A 19,288-nucleotide genomic window follows, 5' to 3' on the forward strand; every position below is an offset into this window, starting at 1 on the left:
ATCACTTGAACTGGATAGCTTGGAGTCCCTCTCTGATGAGTTGAGTTGCTGCCAGCCTACATTTGTTTCTTCTCACTAATAGTGTTATTACCTTACTTTTAAAGCCTGCAGTTATGGAACATAATGTTAACCCTTTTACCTCCTGCCACATGATGGTGTGAATACTTAACTCTGCGCAAACACTGACGCTTTACATTTTCATTCTTTTCTACCAAACAAGGAGTGAGCACATCTCTGTTAGGAAAGAAATAGTTTAAACCTGTCACTAGGGAACAACAACAGTTACTGTAAAAAAGGGGATGTGGTCTGAATTCCCAGGGACAACTGTCTTTAAAAACAGACACACAACCTCCCACCCCCCAAACCTGCCAAATTACCAGGCTGAATTTCCTGACTAGCAGACTTCTGAGGGCTGCCTGCTTGGCTGCCTGCTCTAGGATTACGAGAGAGCATCTCCCTTATCGTTTTGCACATGCTGTACCATCTGTCCTAAATCTCCCTTTATAGGGGTATGGATTCCAAATGACATTTCTTTCTTAGGAGATAACAGACATGTCTGAAGAATCTTGCTAGGTATGGCTGTAGTGGTATTTATGTTGCAACTTTTTTTCCCCCTCGTCCCGCAACCAGAGTGAACTCTGAATCTTTCTGGTTTTCTACATCCAGACATTGAGAAAACAGTTTATGCTATAGTCCCTGGGAAACAGAGAGAAAATCTTTGTTCTATTGTGTGTGTTTTGCTCGAAGCAGACAAAAATGAAATATTACTAAATTCAGACATTACAAGGACACAAGAGATGCCTTTAATCTTTTATTGTACATTATAAAATGTTTATTGCTCTGTCTGTATCAGAGGTGTTGACCTCTCCCTCTTGGTGATGGAGGAGTGTGTTCTGGCAAAGGATCCACTGAAGAGACCTCTGGAGTTGGCCTGCCTTCTGAAACCGGCACAAGGGAAGCCCTTGCTTGTTCACCAGCACATCTGCAGGCAGACTTACTAGTGCCTTTCTCTCAAATCAACTATTTTGGAAAGGCTGGTGACAGTGGAAGAGGAGAGATGGCTGAACTTGGTTACTGCCAGCCTGTTTCTTTGCAGGGACTTTTAAACCAGGCTCATCTGAGTGCAGGTTTGTTGTAACGAGATTCAAACCCTACTCAGGCCAACCTGTCTTGGTATTTGATGGAACAAGTAGGATCTTGCCTCATCCCCTAGTGCGTATGGAGTGGTCTTGTGGAGTAATTAAATAAATACAGATATCCCATGGCACACTACAAAGAGTAAATCTTTTCCATGTGATGGACTTGCATCTACCAGCTTCCAGAGCACCAGCAATCCCAGGGATCCTGTCAGCTTACAAACATCAAGCACTTAAGAGAGAGGAGAAGCCCAACCCCTTTTCCATTTGTCGTCATCCTTTTTATGGAGGACTGCTTCCAGCAGATACCTGGCATTACAACGTCACAAAAATAGTGCAGACAGGACGTGTAAGGAGAACCAGACCTTCCCACAGGAACCCTACTAAAAGAAGCAATTTAAGAACTTAAGCCCTCAGAAAAAGGTCCCTTAGGCAAGAGCCTTTCGCAATAAATAGCTATTGCCAGTGGAGACCTTGCATAGCAACCGGTATCATGAGTTTTTTCTTTTTTCTTTTTTTTTTTTTGCTGACTGGCTACATTTTTATGGACCTTTTATCACACTGGTGGTGGACACAGGCCCAGCTGAAAATACCATGAAGAAAATGGTTGAAATTATCCTGGAAGCTAAGAAACGGCTTCTGGTGTCCCCTCATACTGGTCTGTGCCTCAGTGTTCGGCGTGCCCCGATTATCTGAGATGAAGAGCACCAGTGCGAGATAGGAGAGACAGCAACAGTGGAGACGTGCTGCAGCCTAACTGGAGAACAACCAGGGAAGTTCTCGCAGTGGGAATGGAAACTGGGGTATGCCTTTTTTCTTTTTTTTTTTTGTTTTAAAAACCCACCTGCAAGACGTGTTACACAACACATATCAATGGAACAAAGCAAGCCGAGAGCACACAGCAGCCAAAATCTGGTTGCTAGTCGTGTCTGCGATGAGCTTTCCTCCTTTCTTGCTTGGAGAGGAGTGACAGTGACTGATGCCTGAGCTCACGTTAATACTGTCAAGATGTAGTGACAGTGAGACAAAATAAAGATACAACAAAACCTTGTACATTTCCAAAGACAGGAAAATTGTTCCAGAAGACGGAGTGTGAGGAGTGGAGAGGAGTGCGTGAGAAGTTGCTCCAGCCCAGGTGATTCATGAGTCCAGTACAGGATCACCGGCAGCAGCTGTCTCACTGATGCTTTTCCATTTTAATTGTTTGTTTGGGTTTCAGGGGTTTTTTGCAGGATTTTTCTTTCTGGCCAGATGTTTTGCAGAACACAGACAAGGAGGTGTATGCCAGCAAGTGACAATCACTAGGTCTCTTTCCAAATTGCTCCAACAATATTTCACCTCCCTAGTCATCAAGGCTCAGAGGCAGAAAGTGAAAGTGAGGAATGGAGTCCATCTATCAGATGGCAGGCTGTCACGCTTCAATGATATTCACTGAGGGCTTGTTTTTTGGAAACTAGAAGAGAAGAGGAGACAAAAGAAGAAAGGATGTATAGGAATTGCTAGAGAGGGGAAAAAACCCACATCAGAGATCAGTGCAGTGTGCTGGTCAATTTTTGGTTTTGTGAAAGTTCTTGTTCCCATCCCCTCAGGATGATGAAAAAGGGCCAGAGTTGAGGCTTTAGGGTTGCACGGTTCATCACTGTCTGCTTCTGAATGAGCATGAATTAGTGGACTATTTCAAATAATAAGTAAATGTGAAGTGGTGGGGATGTGCCGGAGTGCAAGTTGTGAATAGAAACACAAGAAAGTTAAATTAATTGAAATAAGTTGGTATAAATTATAGGCTGGAGTGTCTTACGTTATGGATACGGCATACCTTTATAACATCATGTGTATTACCAGCCACGCTCCTGCTGATCAGCTCTTCGGTTAATTGGAAGAGTAATAGCCCCTTTACCACGTGCCACCTAAGGGCTGCCGTGGGGGTAAGGACCCAAGCAGCTCAGGGACTGCAGCATTGCTCAGTGCATTTTTCTTCCAGAGATGTTCAGAAATTTCAGACATATGGATTGAAATCTGTTTTACTGATGGATGTGCAGGCTAATCCAGAGGTGGGAGTGAAGTGCTGGTGTCCTGATGCGTCTGGGAGGCTCAGACCACTAACGAAGCCGTGGTACTGGCATGCGTGGATGTGAAGGGGTATTTCCTTTCTGCATCCCAGCTGGAGGGAGGAGGCTGGAGTGAGGATGTTTAACAGAGGCTGCTTTTTTGGTAATTTAACTGAAGCCCAGCTGGAAGTTGATTGTCTGCCCCGTCCCCCCACTGCGTGCCAGCAGCATCTCACCTTGCTGCGGAGGAGCCCTCCGCTCTGGTGCTCGGGAGTGCTGTTCTCCGAGGCACTCTTGACTTTCTCCTTGCTGTTATTTGGCTCGTTATCTTTGATGATATCGTACTGTCTGCAAAACAGGGCGATCACCCCTAACAGGAAAAAGCATTAGTGATCACACAAATGAAGTCAGCCCCTGGAGCCTGCAGAGATCAAGAGATCTCTTGCTTGCCAGCCAGCTTTGTGCCTTCTGGTAGAGATCTCAGCAGCGTTCACGATTGCTCCTAAGGATCATATTCTAACACAGCTAGTCAACCCTCTGGCTGTTAGTCAACCCTCTGGCTGTTTCCTTCTTGATGCTTAATTCCATACTAAACTAGTTAGACAGAAGGACAGAAGATTAATTATATTCCAACTTCCCTGTCATTAAATGGGACAAGTGTTTTAAGCCCTATGTCTGGATAGCGATCAACACTAACTGTGTGGTTAAATGGGATCTTTCCTTTGCAAACACAGGAGCTCCTGGAATTTCTGGTTAGTGAAAACGTGTCCTCTGATCTTTCTCCGCTGGGGTGAACAGAAGGAGCTGGAGCTGGCAGATGAGAGGCAGGTACCATACCTGCTTGCATGTGATACAAGCCAGGGCCTTTTGAGCAGCAGGACAACATCTGCAAATATGCAACAGTGATGGCAGCAAAAGCTGCCAGTGGAAATTTCCTCTGACACACGCAGGCACATGAAGAAAAAAGCAGGGGCAGCCATAGCACATAAGAAGACTGCAAATATCTTTCTCGGAAGCTTTTATATGATATTTTGACCAAATAACTTCTCTGCCTGCAGATTCCAAACACGGAGGTTAAGCAGACCCAGGCAGATGCTGCTTTTCCCTTACTGAAAAATATTCCAGCTCCCCTAATAGCAAAGCATATGTAAAGCTTTCACCAGACCATCACAAACCGCTTTATAAAGCGAGGTGTTGTTATGACAGCTGCCCCCAGGTATTACTGATAAACACAGTGGTCCAAATTCTTTCTTGCGTATGTGAACAAACGGCTGATCCTAGGAGAATAGGTTAACATCTGCCACAGTCACACCCTCTGTGATTTCTGATGGTAAAACTGAGGCACAGAGAAGCAAAGTGCTGTGAACAATACCAGAAAGACAGACAGCACAAGAGCTTGGGTCTTGTCTCAGTTCAGAGCCCTGAAAAAAACATTTGCTAAAACATCCTCATACATTCAGGTTATGGCCAGGCAAGGTTAAGGGCCATATATTGAGACTTTCTGTAAAGAACCCACTAGATGTAGAGAGATTTTTCCCTCCACCCACTTTCCTTTTTAAAGGTAAGTTGTCTGTCTAGAAGGAAAGTTGCGGTTTTAGCAAATTCTTTGTTCAGATGCTGATCTGAGTTTTAGATTATACTACAGTGGGAGATGAATCACTTGTTCAGTCGCTTCATGTAATTATTCATGATTGTTTTTACTGGCAGGGCATTTAAATTTCAATGTGCATGACTAAAACTTGACATAAATGCTGAAAAGATCATGGACTAGAGGTTTTGGAAGCCTTGTAATTTAGTTTAGATTTTCATTCGGTTATCATCTTTAGCAATAATTGCTGTCCGGTCTCTGGAAATGCAAATAATGCATGGTAAACTCAGGACTTTCCAGGGCAAAAAAATATTCTACGTGGATCTGATTCTGTGTCACCTGGATTCACTTGTAAGAAACCTTGCAGAACTGTACAGGACACAGTTAATCCCTCCAATCCCCCTCTTTTGTGACAGATCTCAGATCAGTGACTGGTTTCTTCTTCGCATCTCTCCCTGGAGGTATCTCATCTCAGCAGAATCTAGTATAAATGGGCCAGGTCCTCTGTTGGAGTAAACTGATGCAACCCCTATCAGTTCAGGATTGTTACAGTTTACAGCAGCAGAGATGACAGACCACCGTCTTTAAAGGACATAACGTTATGCTCACCACTGAAACTACAAGTTGTCAAAGTCATCAGCCACTCAGTACTATCGTGGCGGGTTTCTCTTCTGACCGAGGAAAATTCTCTGTGTGACTGTTTACACACTCTGAGTGTGGAAAAGTGGTTTGCCTGGGACTAGAGGACTAAATACCGAGTGGCAAAGGTTGTCTTTTATGGATCGTAGCTTTACCATAGCGCTAATTTCCTGGCCTGCCAATTTCCTTGGGTCACCTGAACCATTCCCCCTTGGGCAGCGTGCTCTGTGACTCGCAGGGAGCAAGTGTTGTTTCATTAATGTTTTACGTTGCAGCAGGAGCAGCGGCTGACTGGCGGCCAGGGGAGGCTGGGGCTCTAAATAGAAGACAAACTTGTGCAAACTTTATTTCCCGTTAACTCATGCATGTAATTTCCAAACTGAACAAGCTGAAGGGCTGGCTGCAGCCACTTCAGACATGCTAAGCTGATGGAGCAGGAGTCAGAGGCATTTTCCTCTCCCTATTTGCTAGTTTAAAACATATGAGCGAGATCTGTCCTAGGTACAATTTGCTACAAGCTCTATTGAAATGTGGTCCCAAACTCATGTCGGAAAACCCTTGGTTCTCTTTGGGAATTTAATTTATATATTTGTACATATTACAGAAAGTCATAGGGAGGGATCTTCATATTGAAGGAGCACATTTGTCTGATGCTCTGTTAGAGGCTGTGTTAATGTATGTGCCTAGCTATGCCCATTGCATCCCACAGCAAAGTGGCTCTAGGATGGCTTTACTGCACCTCCCGCAGCACCGGCTGCTCTCAGCTGCAGCTGGGCATGTGGTCTTGCTTATAAAATCATATACTACAGTAGCTGTCTTGTAGCAGAGCCTCCGCTTGGATTAAAAGGATTAGTGGCTGCAGGGTGTAAGGAGGGACATGGTTTAGTGGGCACGGTGGTGTTGGGTTGACGGTTGGACTCGATGATCTTAGAGGTCTCTTCCAACCTTAATGATTCTATGTTTCTGTGAGGGCTAGCATGGAATTTCAAGAGATTGCCAAGAGTTTGGGTCCAAAGCACCCTTTTGGATAGCAGCTTTCAGCTAATGCTAGTCCTTCCTCGTCCCACCGTCCCAAGCTCATGTAGACTTTTCCTTCCTTTCGCTTAATATGTTTCTGCTAATGTCTCTCCTCTTTGTATTAAATACTCTTTCTTTGTATTTTAATAGCAGATGTTGCGAGGATCTGGGTTTATTGGTGTTTTGATGTTTGGGGCCATTTGTTCTTTTAATGCTTCCATTATTTTAATTGATTTTGAAGTGGGTATTAGTGTATATATAATAGTGGGTGTTGAGAGCAAGACTCTTAAATTTCTGTTTTGCATGAGAGTTGGAGTCATATAATAGCCAGATAATTACAGTGACCTGTATCATTTGAAGGGCTCGAGGCATCCTGTTGGATGGCTGAGGGCATTATCATCAGTGCATGCTGGAAAAATTGAGATTACAGGATTAGCCATGGGGAATTAGGCAATTGGTTCATCAGGTCCATTATCTACCTCCTGCTGGAGCAGATCAGACCACTGATTCACCTGCTTTTGGCACTGCCTGACTTGTGATGCTGCAGAGGGAACTGAGGTGCCCTTACAGCTGAGTATACGATACTCTTTACGGGAGGAAGGGTTTCTTTTCAGGTCTTACATGATTACACGTGCAAACCAAGCGAGCCAGCAGGCCCTAGGGATATTACGTGCTTTTGACAGAAAGATTGAACTGACCTGCCCACATAAACAACACCACAACAATGATGAGAATTTCCCCCGCTCGCAGCTGTTGGTTTTTCTTCGCCATCTCCTTCATTGTCACCTCATCTGCACAAGGGGAAAGAGAGATCATGAAACCTAACCGCACGGCTCCGGCTGCACTAGACACTGCTTTAACAGTGCCCTTGACTCAAATCATCGGTGCGTCAGGGTCAAAGCTAGCAGGGAGAGAGTCCTCGCCTGTCAGTCAAGCCAGCAGCACGAGCTGCGCTTTGAACTTGCAGAGCATCAGCTGCTCTGCAGGAGATGGGGCGAGGGAGGGGCAGTGAGACGGGATCAACAGGCAGTTACCACAGAGGAGCTGCCATGGGGTAAGTCCAGGTGTTATCTGGCCCCGTCGCGGCTCCCTCTGCTCTGTCTCTGGTCTCTGTTAGTGCCGTCTGCGCCTGTCACAAAGCCTTGCATGCTTCAGCAGTTCCTCTCCCAGCTCAGGAGCGTGGAGCCTGGCATGATATTTTTCAGTGGAGCCATGGGATTCAGAAATGAGTAGAGCCTTTTTGCAGGGCGTAATGCGCCTCCTTGGCTTCAAAGCACTAAGAAGATTACAGTTCAGGCCTCCAAGGAGGGAAGCAGTGCTCCTCTTAGTGCTTTCAGATGAACAGCAATTCAGTATTTACAGACACCAAATCATTTTAGCAGAAAGAGTCACGAACTCACAGCATCCTAGGAACCACGGCCAAAAGCCCTGCAACAGGCTGGGTCCTCAGTAGGCAGGCAGTAACCCTTTATATCCCAGACCCCTGTACTCCCTAGCCCTTTTTGTAGCAGAGATTCTTGCTGACAGAAAACCTTCAACAATCTGGTTTGGCTTAAGAGGAACAAGTGAAGGAGCTGCCAGTGAGGAAGTGCCTGATTTCCTCCGCGGAGATATTCAAAACCCAACTGGACATGATCCTGGACAACCTGCTCTAGTTGACCCTGCCTGAGGAGGGGTTTGGACTAGGTGATCTCAAGAGGTCCCTTCCCACCTCAACTTTCTGTGATTCTGTGATTTGGCAGAAACATTTGAAATGTAAGAAGAGCGGCAGTCTCTGGGTATATTTCCCCCTGCTGTCCTGGAATCCAAGCACAGGAGGCTCAGCGAATCCCCCCGAGTGCCCTGTGAGCACAGTGGCGTTGTGCCCAGTGCCATCCAGGGGTCTATTTCCACAAGAGTTCACAGCCTGCTTAGGAATTTCCCCTGGCATTCTCCACTTGCAAGGTTGCTGGACACACAGCTCCCAGACTGGAAACCTTTTCCTCCTCACTTTGCCTATTAAATCTCATCTGAAACGGGAGAAATGAACAGCCGGCCTTCGGCAGCATCTCCCTATCGCTTTGTGCACCCGTCAGCCTTGTCTGCTGGGTACACTCAGGGCATCCCGCTTGTCCACGTGGGGCTGGGAGAGGGCACTCAGCCCTGTGTGCGTTTAACCCAGCTGTTCTCATTGTACGGGATACTGCTTTTCCTCTCTGCAGAGCCCTACGCTGGCTGGGCGTCCCAGGGGCCACATAGGAACTCACCCACACTTGCCTTTATTTTTAGAGGCTAGTTTCTCAGCTTCCCTGGGGGTCTTGAAGAGGACTGGCTCACTGGCAGGGCTCTGGCCTTGGATGCTGATGGACTGGACATGCACAATGTACTCAGTGTCCTCCTCTAGGTCCCAGAGGGCACAGGAGCGGGTGGTGGTGTTCACCTCCTGGATGAAGCGCAGCATCCGCACGTCCTTCTTCTGGAAGCCGAGAGAGGAGAGCACAGAGTGGTGGAGAGGCCTCCCGTGTGCACTGCTGTCATCTAAGACCACTGCTTCCTGCCCTGTCCACCACGGACGTGGAGACCGTCGGACCCTTTCCTCTCTGCAGCTACCGATAAAAGAAGCGCTGCTGCAAAGAGGACGGGAAGCCAAGTCCCCTCCCAGACCACGAGGGACAGGACGAGAAGGAATGGGCTTAAACTGCAGCAAGAGAATTTGGAAACTGAGGGGACCTGGGGTGAAGATGAACATGACCGAAACTGGGTAACTGTCGGCACCGTACCTGTTGGGAAATTGCAAATCCAATGACAACTTCATCTTCCAGAACATCCCAAGTCACAACGGCTGAGTTGGCTTTCAGGTGTTTGACTGTGACATTTACTGGAGCCGACGGGCTGTCTGCAGGGAGGGAGAGCAGAGCCTTTACAGAGGCAAAGTCACAGCCGCAGGCAGGAGACAGAGCAAAGGGCAAGGAAGGGAGTGGGAAAGGACCTTGTTCACGGTCCTTCCTGTACATGGTTCTGGATATGGGACCTGGAAATTGCAAGTACTCCATGTCTTAATTACCAGTGAGGTTCTAGGAGATCTCTGCTGAGAATATGAGTTGTATTAGACATGTGTGAAATAACTGACCCTTGGAAAGAGTTTCTTTTGACAACACAGCAGACCGCCGAGTAGCTCATTCATCTCATCCTTCCCAGCCACATACCACGTTTTCTCTGTTGTTTCCCATTACAGTCTGACAGTGACAGCTGGGAGGAGATGCAAAATCTGCCTTGGAAGTATGAAAACTGAATGCTTTGATGAGCACTCTGGAGGTTTGAAATTCAGGAGTAGTAAATGGGAGCGTTTCTTTTGCTTTTCCCTGTTAGTTTGACAGAAAATTTTTTATACGTGTTTTGCGGCTGATGGGCTGTCTCAGATGGTTGGAGGACATCTGGCAACTCTCCGCTTACAGCTAACAGGACAGAACATGCTGCAACAGCACCAGTGGACCACTGTAATGTGAAAAGGGCAGGCCATGAAAGCAGCAGCCTGAGGCTCCGTCTTTATTCCCAACTCCAGAGTGGAGCTGAGTTTCCAGCTGCAGGGTGGATCTGCGTAGCTGCCAGCCTTGCCAAAGTGAGCTGGGCTGTGAGGTACCAGCTGGGCTCCTGCACAACCTCACCAGGAGCCTCTTCCCAAGGGAGCTGCACGGTGCAAAGCCCTTCTCGGCATCCTGGGGGGAAGGTTTTACCTTGCAGGCTTGGCACAGTCCTTCCAGTGCTCTGTGCAGCAGGTTGGACTCCTGTTCCCTCTCCTCTGGTCAAATTTAATTCACAATCTCCAGCTTGTGCCCCGAACCCAAAGGCAGTAAATGCTAACGAGACTGCTAGGACTCCGACTACCCCAGGAGGTCAGTAGGGTGAGGAGTCTTTTTTTTTTTTTTTTTTTTACTCTCATCAAAGAATAATACTTTTATTGCTTTGTAACCGTTGCACAACGCTGCCCTTCTGGGGCTGAGGCCTACAGTAAAAGAAGGATGCACGTGTGCACGTCTCCAGTAACACTTGTTGGATATATAGTCAGTCCCAGCCGCCTGAATGTGGCCGAAAATATTCTAGCTGTAGTGTCAATGTCTCCTAACAACTGACTTCACTCCCGATGAATGTTCCCCTGGGAACAGAGAAAATAACGGGAGCACAAAATTCCCCAGCAGAAGGTCAGTGCTGTTCTACACTTAGCAGAGCAATGACCTTACTCCTTTCTCTCCTCCCCACACAACGCCCACAGTCCAGCCTTCAGAGCTCCTCTTTCTGGCAGATGGGAGACCTGCATCCACCAGTGAGACCCTTAGGAATAGGATGTCTGGACAAGCCGTTGGGACCCAGACTGATTCTAGCGAGTCCTTCAGTGAACAAAAAGGTCGCTGAAAGGTGCGTGGCTAAGTTCACACAAATTTGGGACTTCAGAAGGAGGAGCAGCAAGCAATTGCGGTCTCCAGGATTTCATAGGGGGAGGTGTCCTTCCTCTCTGGAGTAGATGATTGTCCTGTCCTCAGCCTCCGCTGCAGCAGCAGGGCCAAGGACAAGCTGAGCAGGGGAGACGGATCGTCCTCCTCAGCCTGAGCACCAGTCCCTTCTGGACTCAGCTCCCTGCTGTGACACAGGGAAGGGACGTGGGTCTGCAGCTCCTCACCTTCCCCCGTGACTGAACCCCTGTGCCAACAAGAGCAGGGTCTAATTTTAGGAAGGGGCAGTCAGCAGATGGGAATGCGTACAGGCAAGGTCTGTGAGTCATGCCTGATGAATTTGCTAGAACATATGGAGGACATGACGGAGTTGAGAGATGGGAGACAAAACAGTCTCCAGCTGCAGCCAGGCACTTCGCCCTTCTCAAAGTGCAGCTGTACAGTTAAATCCCGGCATGTTGTCTTTCCTAGATATTTTTAGGAGCTAAATTTTTTTTTAGGAGCTACCACTGATTTACCCAGCTTAGGTTGAGGAGGCCTCTGAAAAGAGATGAATTAACCCCACAGGAACAGAGAGCAGAGGATCAGGGAAAAAGCTTTGGGCTGGGAAAAGGGAACGTACAGCACACCCCACTTGGTGTGCTGTCCCCTTGGTGTCCCCTTTAAAATTTATGACCTTGAGGGAGGCACAGCATAAAAAGTGTCTAAGTGTCCTGATGACCTAAAACGTGGGGGAGTCAAAAAGACCTAGCAGAGCTGGAGAAGAAGAGCAAAGAACCTCTCTGGGAATTGGTGAGAGAGGGTGGACGGCTGTGAGGCAGAAGGGAAGCACTCGGCAAAGCTGCAACCCAGGGCTCGGAGCCTGCAAAGCAGGACTCTGAAGGTAGGCAGGGGAGAAATCACCTGGTCTGGATGGTCGAGAGCACTCTAGAAAACCCCCTTCATAATAATACCTGAGAGGGAGATGGGGTAGTTGGAGTCAGCAGATAATACAGTGAAATCTAGGACAGCAGATCCGAGTGTGCCTTTCCTTTCACTACCACAGATTAGGAGTAGCTGCACATAAATCAGTGGTATCAAACCAGTATAAAAGCGATATGAAAAGAGAATTAAGCACGGCGTTTGACAGAAACACAAAGCCAGGAAAACTAGTTTCCTGCTCCCAGAGCTGAATGAAAAATTTGGAACCAAAATTTTAATCTGTGAGGATGCTTTTCTCCCCGCTCCCAGGAGAGGAGATCATGATGAGATCATGACTTTCTAAAATCTAATCACTGTTCCAAGATATTCCACACTGCTTTTGGCTCCCTGGGCCAGTTGCCACTCTTTGTAGTGCCAGCCCGACTGAGGTCGGGTGGAGAAGATGTACTTTCTGTTTCCCAGCTGGCTGTAGGGGGTCAGCATCTCTAGCAGGGCCTTGAGGTACCAAATCCAAACGTTTGGTTCCTTCCAGAGTCATACGCAACTCCTGGAAACTTTGCTTCTGTGCCTGTGGCGGCCAGGGAAGCCGCTGGTGTTCTGGGAGCAAGCACAGAAGGTGGGATGGCCCCAGGGGCTGTTCCTTCCCCTCTGCAGGCGAGATAGCAAGGAACATGCTGTGCATCAAACCTTCCTCGTGCATGTTCGCTCCAGAGACGCTGAGGACAGCACGTGCCCTGTCTGGTCTGTAAGGGACCCATATGATACAAAATTTCTGGTTTAACAGTTTAGCTTCATCCCAGCGCAGAGGCTGTGATGCCTGCTGGAGCAAATCACACGTTGCAAACCGGCAGAGGATCTGTTTGGCCAAATTTGAATTAGAGCTGTGTGTTAGGATGAAAAGTTGCTCTCGTTTTCATGTCAGCGGAACTTGCAGCCCCCTCCTTAAGGGGGAGCCCTGATTAATTAAGAGGAAATCGTGATGATTTTTAAATGTGAGTGGCTGCTTCAAAACTGATCGTGCTTAAACCATGTCTTGTTTCCTTCCCACAGGGACCCTTCATCAGGTGAGTCGCAGCCCTACATCCCCCAGGGCTGTGTGTCCCAGCCCTGCCTCACTCCTACCCACCTTGGGCCCTTTTGGCAAGAGCAGGTCAGAACCGCCTCCACACAGCAAGGAGGCATGAGCTATGAAGATTACCCTTAATCCCCTCTTAATGCTGAGAACTCCTTCTAGCCTCTCATTAAACGCTTTGCTGATTATTAATGGACTTTTATTTGAGAGAGAGAAAAAAAAAACAACCCACACTTCACAGCTTTGGGCTGATCCCTCCCTGGCTTTTCATTGTCGACACAGCGGCTGCTGGCACAAGGAAGAGGAAACCACCCGCCTGCCCCTTATGTTGACTTCACCATCGGAGCTGTAGCGTGGAGGGGATGGGGAGGGAAAATGAGAGTGAAGAAGGTTTGTCTCCATCTCACTGCTGCTAACACCTGCGAAAGGGGGGCTGCTGATCGGGGGGGGGGGGGGAGCCAAGGGGGTGTCCGAGACACCAGGATGTCTTGCCTGGCACCTCTAGGATCAGGGAGGTACCTGGGCCACAATGACATCACTGGGAGATGCTCAGAGCTCCTGGCTCCCCTGCCGTGGTCCCTCTCCTTACTGTTGTGTCTCCGTCTTTTGAAGCCACTCTCAATCTGCAACTTCTGCCATGAGCTCTTACGGTGGGGCTGGGGCTGAGAGCCGGCTTGCTGCCTTCGGCCATGCTGGAGGAATTATTGCTTAGAGTAAAAGGAAGAGTCTGTGGAAATACCACACCCTTGGAGGTCACCTCTGCCAGCCGAGTCCTGTGGTCAGGCTATAGGTTTGGAATGAGAGCCTGTTCCTGGATTTATCTCCCCAGCCTCCCCCCCAAATCTGCTCCTCCTGAATTCAACTGTCCTGGAAACTCCAGCCACTTGGAAGTGCCTGGAGTGAAGTGCAGTTGCTTCCTCCATGGGCAAGGCTACCCTGTAGTCACGGCATTTTCCAATTCAGTTAGCTCCTCTCCCACGAGCAGCTCCTTTCCTGCTGTGAAAGAATCAGCTGCTTCAGAGCCCCTAGGACGTGGTCCAGCGAGCAGAGTGCCTGCCGAGGCTCCGAAGCGGCTCGTTCAGTGCTATCCACCTGCAAGCTGCGTGCCCTTTCCTGCGGGAAGCAGTGAATGTCGGCCTTAAATCCCAATAGCTCTTTGTTCCTGCACCGCAACCTTCCCTGCGGATGTGGGAGATGGAAGGACACGACCTGCAAGGGGAAGGAGCATCCCGTAAGGTCCCGTGTGATGTTCTCCGTGAAGCACTGCTGCCTGCTCCCTGGGCGTGGGGACAAAAAGACCTGCTTTCCCTGCCTTTCTGAGCCTTTCTGTGCTCTCCCAGCATGGCTCCCTTCAGTGGACATAATTGCTTGTCAGCTTTAAGGGGTATGTGGGAAGGGCTGGCGCGCCTGTCAGCTTCCCCGAGTGTTTTAATGAAGGGAGAACCTGCAGGGGAGTGGGAGGGAGCAGGGCCCACCGCTGCCACCCCGCTCCCGGCCGCATGGGAAGCGGGGCTATTTGCTAAGCTCTGAGAATTTCAAAGAGCAGAAAGACCAACCGGTGGTTCCTCAGTCTTGGAAAGAGGCAATTATTTCCTGCTGACCGCCCACTCCCCTGTACAAGCGGGATATTAATAGGCCAGCCCCCTCTCACTCCCCCCGGCCCTATCGCCGATTCCTCGGTGAGTGGGTGCCCAAATGTACGGGTGGAAATGCTGTCAAGGAGGAAGGAGCCCTTTCAGAGAGCACGGAGATGCTCGCTGTATCCAGCCCAGCTATCGCGAATTCCTTAGGGCAGGCAGGAAGGAGGGTTTTCTACTTTGGAGAATGTCCCGTGCTGCCAAACCTCCGACTCTCTGAGTCCTGAAGCCGGGCAGGATTCGCTCAGGTCTCGCCAATGCCGTGCCTTAGGTTTTAACGCTGCCAACCCAGAGCAGAGTCATTGCTGTGGCATGTTTTATCCAGGACCCGAATGTCCGGGGAGGACTGGGTACCATGGTCTTTTCTAGCTCTTCTCAGCCCACGCCTATGTAATATTAGAGAAATAAGAGAGAAATCTGTCAGAGGCAGAGCCCGGGAGTTTCCCGGCCAGCTGCTGGATGCCAGTACCCATACCTCTCCCGGGAGTTTGCTGGCTGGTCCCAACCCAGCTCTGCACACATAAAGATTTGCGTGCTTCGCTGCTCAATACCTTTCTGCTTTTGACTGAATTATACTTGAATCAGGCCTTAATTTGGCCTCTGGGTGCTGTATAAACCAGGAGGGGTTTATTTAACAATAAATGCCAAAAGGATGAGGCCACATTCAGTACCAGTCCATGGGTACCACTCCACGAAGGCTGCTTTTGGATCCTGCCACGGTGCCTGTGCGTGGTTTATGTGTGCGAGCGCGTCCCTCTCTGGGAGGGATCTCCCGTTTTCCACGTGTATGTTCCCAGCAGGAGACGGCATTTGGAAGAGGATGGCACAACCTTGGCTGCTTTGCCCAGCAACATCCCTGCTGAGAGGCTGACGCTGAGGTTAGAAACCTCCATATTTCAATTAAACCTCTCCTACGCTGAATGCAGAAATCAATAAAGTGCTTACGCCATCCGTCAGCTGGCCAGGAATCTCCGTGGCCTCCGTGAGACGGGAAGGGGCTGGAGTGGGTTGGTTTGCCATCTCCAAATAGCTGTCAAGACCGATCGCTGCTTCCACGTGCGTGCCGAGCCTATTGCTCGCTTCTGCTTTTGAAGCTGCCAGACTTCAGGTGAGCTCAGTTCCCCTGGCTCGGAGGAGGAGGTGAGCGTGCCCGGCGAGATACAGGTCGGGAAAGAGCATCTGCAGTCCGGCTGTCACCCTTCGCTTTGCTCTCCTTCCTCCCCCTGCAGCTGGTGGGGCTGCCTGGGAGGAGGTGAGGATGGAGACCCACCTCAGCAGAGGAAGAGGAGCCTGGTTTGCAGAGTGGCTCAGGGTGTGAGGACACGCAGGAGAGGCGCAAGAGCACTGAGCTGCTTTAAAGCTGAGCAGCGACCAGAACCCGGCCAGGTGCTTTTGGCCCCTTTTTGGGCAACGGAGGTGGAGGAGCTGTTAAGGGGCTCGGAGATTGGAGGCCAGTCCAGGTTCTGCGAAGGCTGAGAGCTGGCCGGGGCCCAGAGCTGTGCTGGAGGGTGAAGTTTTACCTCTGCCTGAGCAGCGTGCTGTCTTTCCCCTCCACCTCACAGAAATAAACCCGACTGGAGTTGCTCTACAGGCAGGCACCTTGCAGGGACGCTGTTTGCCCTAGCAAGTCGCAGGGGCCGTGGCCTATTTTGGGGTCTTTCATCGTCGTTACGCAGCATCGCCCTGCTGCTCTTACAGCCCTTAACAGCAGCCCTGCGCCACCGAGATCGGCACAGTTCACCTCCCTCTTCGTTACCTCTGCCTAACGAGGAGAGGGCTGCTGGCACCTCGGACCACGCAGGCTGGGCAGGGCAGGCCATCCCGCCGCCAGAGCAAGCGCTGTGGCAAAATTAAATTGTATTTCTGACTCGCCAACCGTCCTGAATGTTTTCTCAGGGACCCTCTCGAGCGGGCAGCAGCAGGAGTGAGCTGGAGGGCTTTACCCATGCGGAGCTGGTGGGATGCTGAGGGCTATCAAAGAGCGTTCGTGTGGAGGTTATTTCTCAGCTTGTCCTGGTCCTGCTTCCCCTTCTCGCTCACCCGGGCATCACCTTGCCAAAAAATGGTCCTGACTGGCCAAACCCCCCTTTCAGAGTGGGGTCCATGCTCTGCCGCTCACTCGCCAGCCCTCGCCGCTGCATCGGCAGGGGAGAATTTGCACCGTTCCTCTCCCGGGAGCAGCAGCTTTAACTTTCACAACAGGCATTATTTTAAACCCGCGTGCATGAGCTCTGGGTCGAAAGGGGAGGGACTGCCAAGCCTCCATCCCTGCCTGACCCTGCTGGGGACGGTTTCCTCTCCACGGGCTTTTCCAATGACTCTTGGCTTGCACGCCTTGGTGGCCTTGTGGCCACATCATCGGGTAGAGCTGGGGACACAGAGCTGGTGGTGATGCTGCTGCTACCTCTGTGTGACCTTGGGAAAATCACTCCATACCCTCGTTCCTCTTTTCCCTCTCTGAAAAACAGGGACGGCACAAGTTCGCTGCCTCGCCGGGGTGCGGGGAGAGCACACCACAACCCTCGGCGAAGCAGACCTCAGAAAGAGGAGGCAGCGGGGGCGTGTGGCACAGCACCAAGGTCACACAGCTTCATCAGAGCCCGGAACCGAGTCTCCTGCCTCCCCACCGCACGCCGTAGCCGTGAGGCAGGGCGGCTATCTGTGTTTACAGAGCTGCCCGGCTCCTAACGTGGCACGGACACCTTACGGCACAGAAAGGCTGCCTGTAAGACAGGAGCGGAAGGCGGTTATGGGCAGGGACACAATTCCATGTTTACTCTCAGGCGCTGACTGAGGTGATTCAAGGATAAGGAAGAGCAGGGGAAGTGGCCTAGTTTACAGACAATCCGGAGGGCTGTTACAATTGCAGACGCCTCCATTGTGCCGTGGCGTTTTCCCCATCGCTCCCTCCTTTTGGGAATGTTTCATTAATCTCCCCGGGTCTGTCAGTTGTGAAACGGCAACTTCAGAGTGCCGATGTCTGGCCAAGGACGCGTGTGTCAGAGCCGAAGGCATTCGGGGGGTTGCTGCAGCCCTGGCGCAGGCAGGACGAGGGCGAATATAACTCCAGCAACTCCCGGGGCTGGCTCGGGCGCAGGAATTTCCACTCCCCGGAGCTCTGCAACCCTAATAGTCACCCCCAGCCTCCTGGAATGTAAGATATTCTGGCAATCAGCGTTTTGCAAATCGAAGCAGCTGTTCCACCAACATCTTGCAGCCAGCGAGGGAGACAGCCCTCCGGCTGGCTGCACAAAGCCGGGGAGGGCGTCTGGCTTGGGCTGGGAAGCACCCACCAGCATCTGCTGAGACGTGGCACCCACGCGCAGGGCGCTCGGGTGAAGGCTCAGCCCGGCCGATGCAGGGGAGGAGGGTGGACCTGAGCACGTCCTGGTCGCTCCAAAATTAGAGCTAGCTCACGGGGACCTTTGCCTTCCCTAAAGATCCCCCACTTCAGAGGACCCGCTCAGCTCGAAGGGGCCTGGTTTGATGTGGCGGGGATGCGCTGTGCCCCACGGAGGGGTGGCTCCCGGCTGGGCCTGGCTGGGCCCGGGACAGCCTGGGGTGAGCAGGAGTCGGGGAGGGGGATTGCCAAGGCTAACGCGCCGTGGCATTGGCAGAGCGGATCCGTTTTGCCTCCTCTGCTCTCGTTCAGCCCCGTGACTTGAGCAGGCGCCGCTGCTCAGGGGCAGGAGAGCCTTTGCCTTCCCCGTGCCCGGCGCTGGGCGAGGGTCTCTCTTCGCTACGTTCGAGCCCCTGTTTTCACGCCACATTTCTACGAGCCGCCTTCCCCAGGGCCGGCTGTGAGCACCCACGCTGGGACACCGTGGGGGCGAGAGCTCGGCACTTCCCGAGACCGGTGCCCCGGGGCTGCCTGTCCGAAATCGCCCGTCTCTTCCGAACCCAATTACCGACAAAGTCCCACCGGCGACGCCCCCGAACTCCGGCCCCTCGGCGCAGCCCTGCCCGGCCGCGCTCCACGCAGCGCCCACGCTTCACCCGCCGCTCCCACCCGTGCTCACCGGGGGACTCCCCCGCGCCGAAGCCCCCCCCTCACCCCGGGCCGCCCCTCCCCGGGGCCCGGCGGCCCTTACCTGCCTCCACCGGGCGCAGACCGGCGTAGCTGAAGCAGAGCAGGAGCGCGGCGCCGGTGCAGCCGAGGAAGGGCTCCATCCCCCGCGGCCGCCGCGCCGCGCCGGGCCGGGCCGAGCCGCTCCGGGCCGGGCCGGGCCGGGCCCCGCCGGCGGCGCGTCCTGCGGGCGCGGCGGGGCCGTTCAGCACCGCGGAGAGCGCCGCGGCCCGGTACCGCCGGGGCCGCCCGGTACCGCCCGGTACCGCCCGGGGCCGCCCGGTGCGGCTGGGCTCGGCACGGCTCGGCCGGGCTCGGCACGGCCCGGTAGCGCCCGGCACGGCACGGTTCGGTACGGTATGGCTGGGCTCGGCTGGGCTCGACCGGGAGGCGGGGGCGGGCGCGGCCCCGCCGAGCCCCGGCTCCGCCCGCTGCAGCGCCGGGCAGCCCCGCTCCGGTCCCTCCCCCGGCCCCGGGGGCGGCGGGACGGGGGCGGCTCGGGCCCCCCGCCCAGCCCGGCCCCGTTGCCTGCCTCAGTTTCCCTGTCCCGCCCCTCCCGCCCCCGCCGGGGTCCCGGCCCACCCCCGGCCCAGCCCTCCCGGGGGCTGGCTCCCCGCCGGGTCCCCCTGGCCACCGGGGGAAGGAGATGGGCTCTCACCCCGAGAAGAGCCCCCCGCGCACAGCAGCGGTGACATTTTACCGCCGGGCTTTCACACAGCTCCTGCGAGTCTCTGGGC

General features: G+C 52.1%; 2 protein-coding genes across 4 annotated transcripts in view; one reads left to right on the top strand and one right to left on the bottom strand.

Moving 5' to 3' along the window:
* The window catches only part of S100PBP (S100P binding protein), a 28,074-nt gene extending 15,020 nt beyond the window's left edge, over window positions 1–13,054 (top strand). For both annotated transcript variants that reach the window (XM_076357131.1, XM_076357132.1), the window contains exon 5: window positions 12,827–13,054. In XM_076357131.1, the coding sequence (XP_076213246.1) occupies window positions 12,827–12,980 (154 nt within the window). In that variant the 3' untranslated portion in view covers window positions 12,981–13,054. The remainder of the gene's footprint in view (window positions 1–12,826) is intronic.
* On the bottom strand, window positions 799–18,655 carry FNDC5 (fibronectin type III domain containing 5). 2 transcript variants are annotated; one of them, XM_076357136.1, is made up of 6 exons: window positions 18,577–18,655; window positions 9,188–9,303; window positions 8,685–8,883; window positions 7,127–7,219; window positions 3,421–3,554; window positions 799–2,589 (listed from the first exon to the last, which is right to left on the bottom strand). In XM_076357136.1, exons 1-6 carry the CDS (start codon window positions 18,653–18,655, stop codon window positions 2,548–2,550), a joined length of 663 nt encoding a protein of 220 aa, XP_076213251.1. In that variant the 3' UTR covers window positions 799–2,547. The 2 variants fall into 2 exon arrangements, with proteins under 2 accessions (XP_076213251.1, XP_076213249.1); XM_076357134.1 differs by lacking the exon at window positions 18,577–18,655 and having other exon boundaries at window positions 9,188–9,432.
* Between the last annotated feature and the right edge of the window lie 633 nt (window positions 18,656–19,288).

Source organism: Aptenodytes patagonicus, chromosome 21 (genome assembly GCF_965638725.1).
Source record: "Aptenodytes patagonicus chromosome 21, bAptPat1.pri.cur, whole genome shotgun sequence".
Taxonomy (NCBI): Eukaryota; Metazoa; Chordata; class Aves; order Sphenisciformes; family Spheniscidae; genus Aptenodytes; species Aptenodytes patagonicus.

What these genes read in the sequence shown, in the direction of transcription:
- FNDC5 (XM_076357134.1), bottom strand. Translation starts at nt 9,421, where the DNA reads ATGTACAGGAAGGACCGTGAACAAGGTCCTTTCCCACTCCCTTCCTTG. An exon ending in GATTTGCAATTTCCCAACAG is followed by an intron (nt 8,884 to 9,187) that starts GTACGGTGCCGA and finishes CTCGGCTTCCAG; the next exon opens with AAGAAGGACGTGCGGATGCT. An exon ending in GAGGGCTCCTCCGCAGCAAG is followed by an intron (nt 2,590 to 3,420) that starts GTGAGATGCTGC and finishes CTTCTCTTCTAG; the next exon opens with TTTCCAAAAAACAAGCCCTC.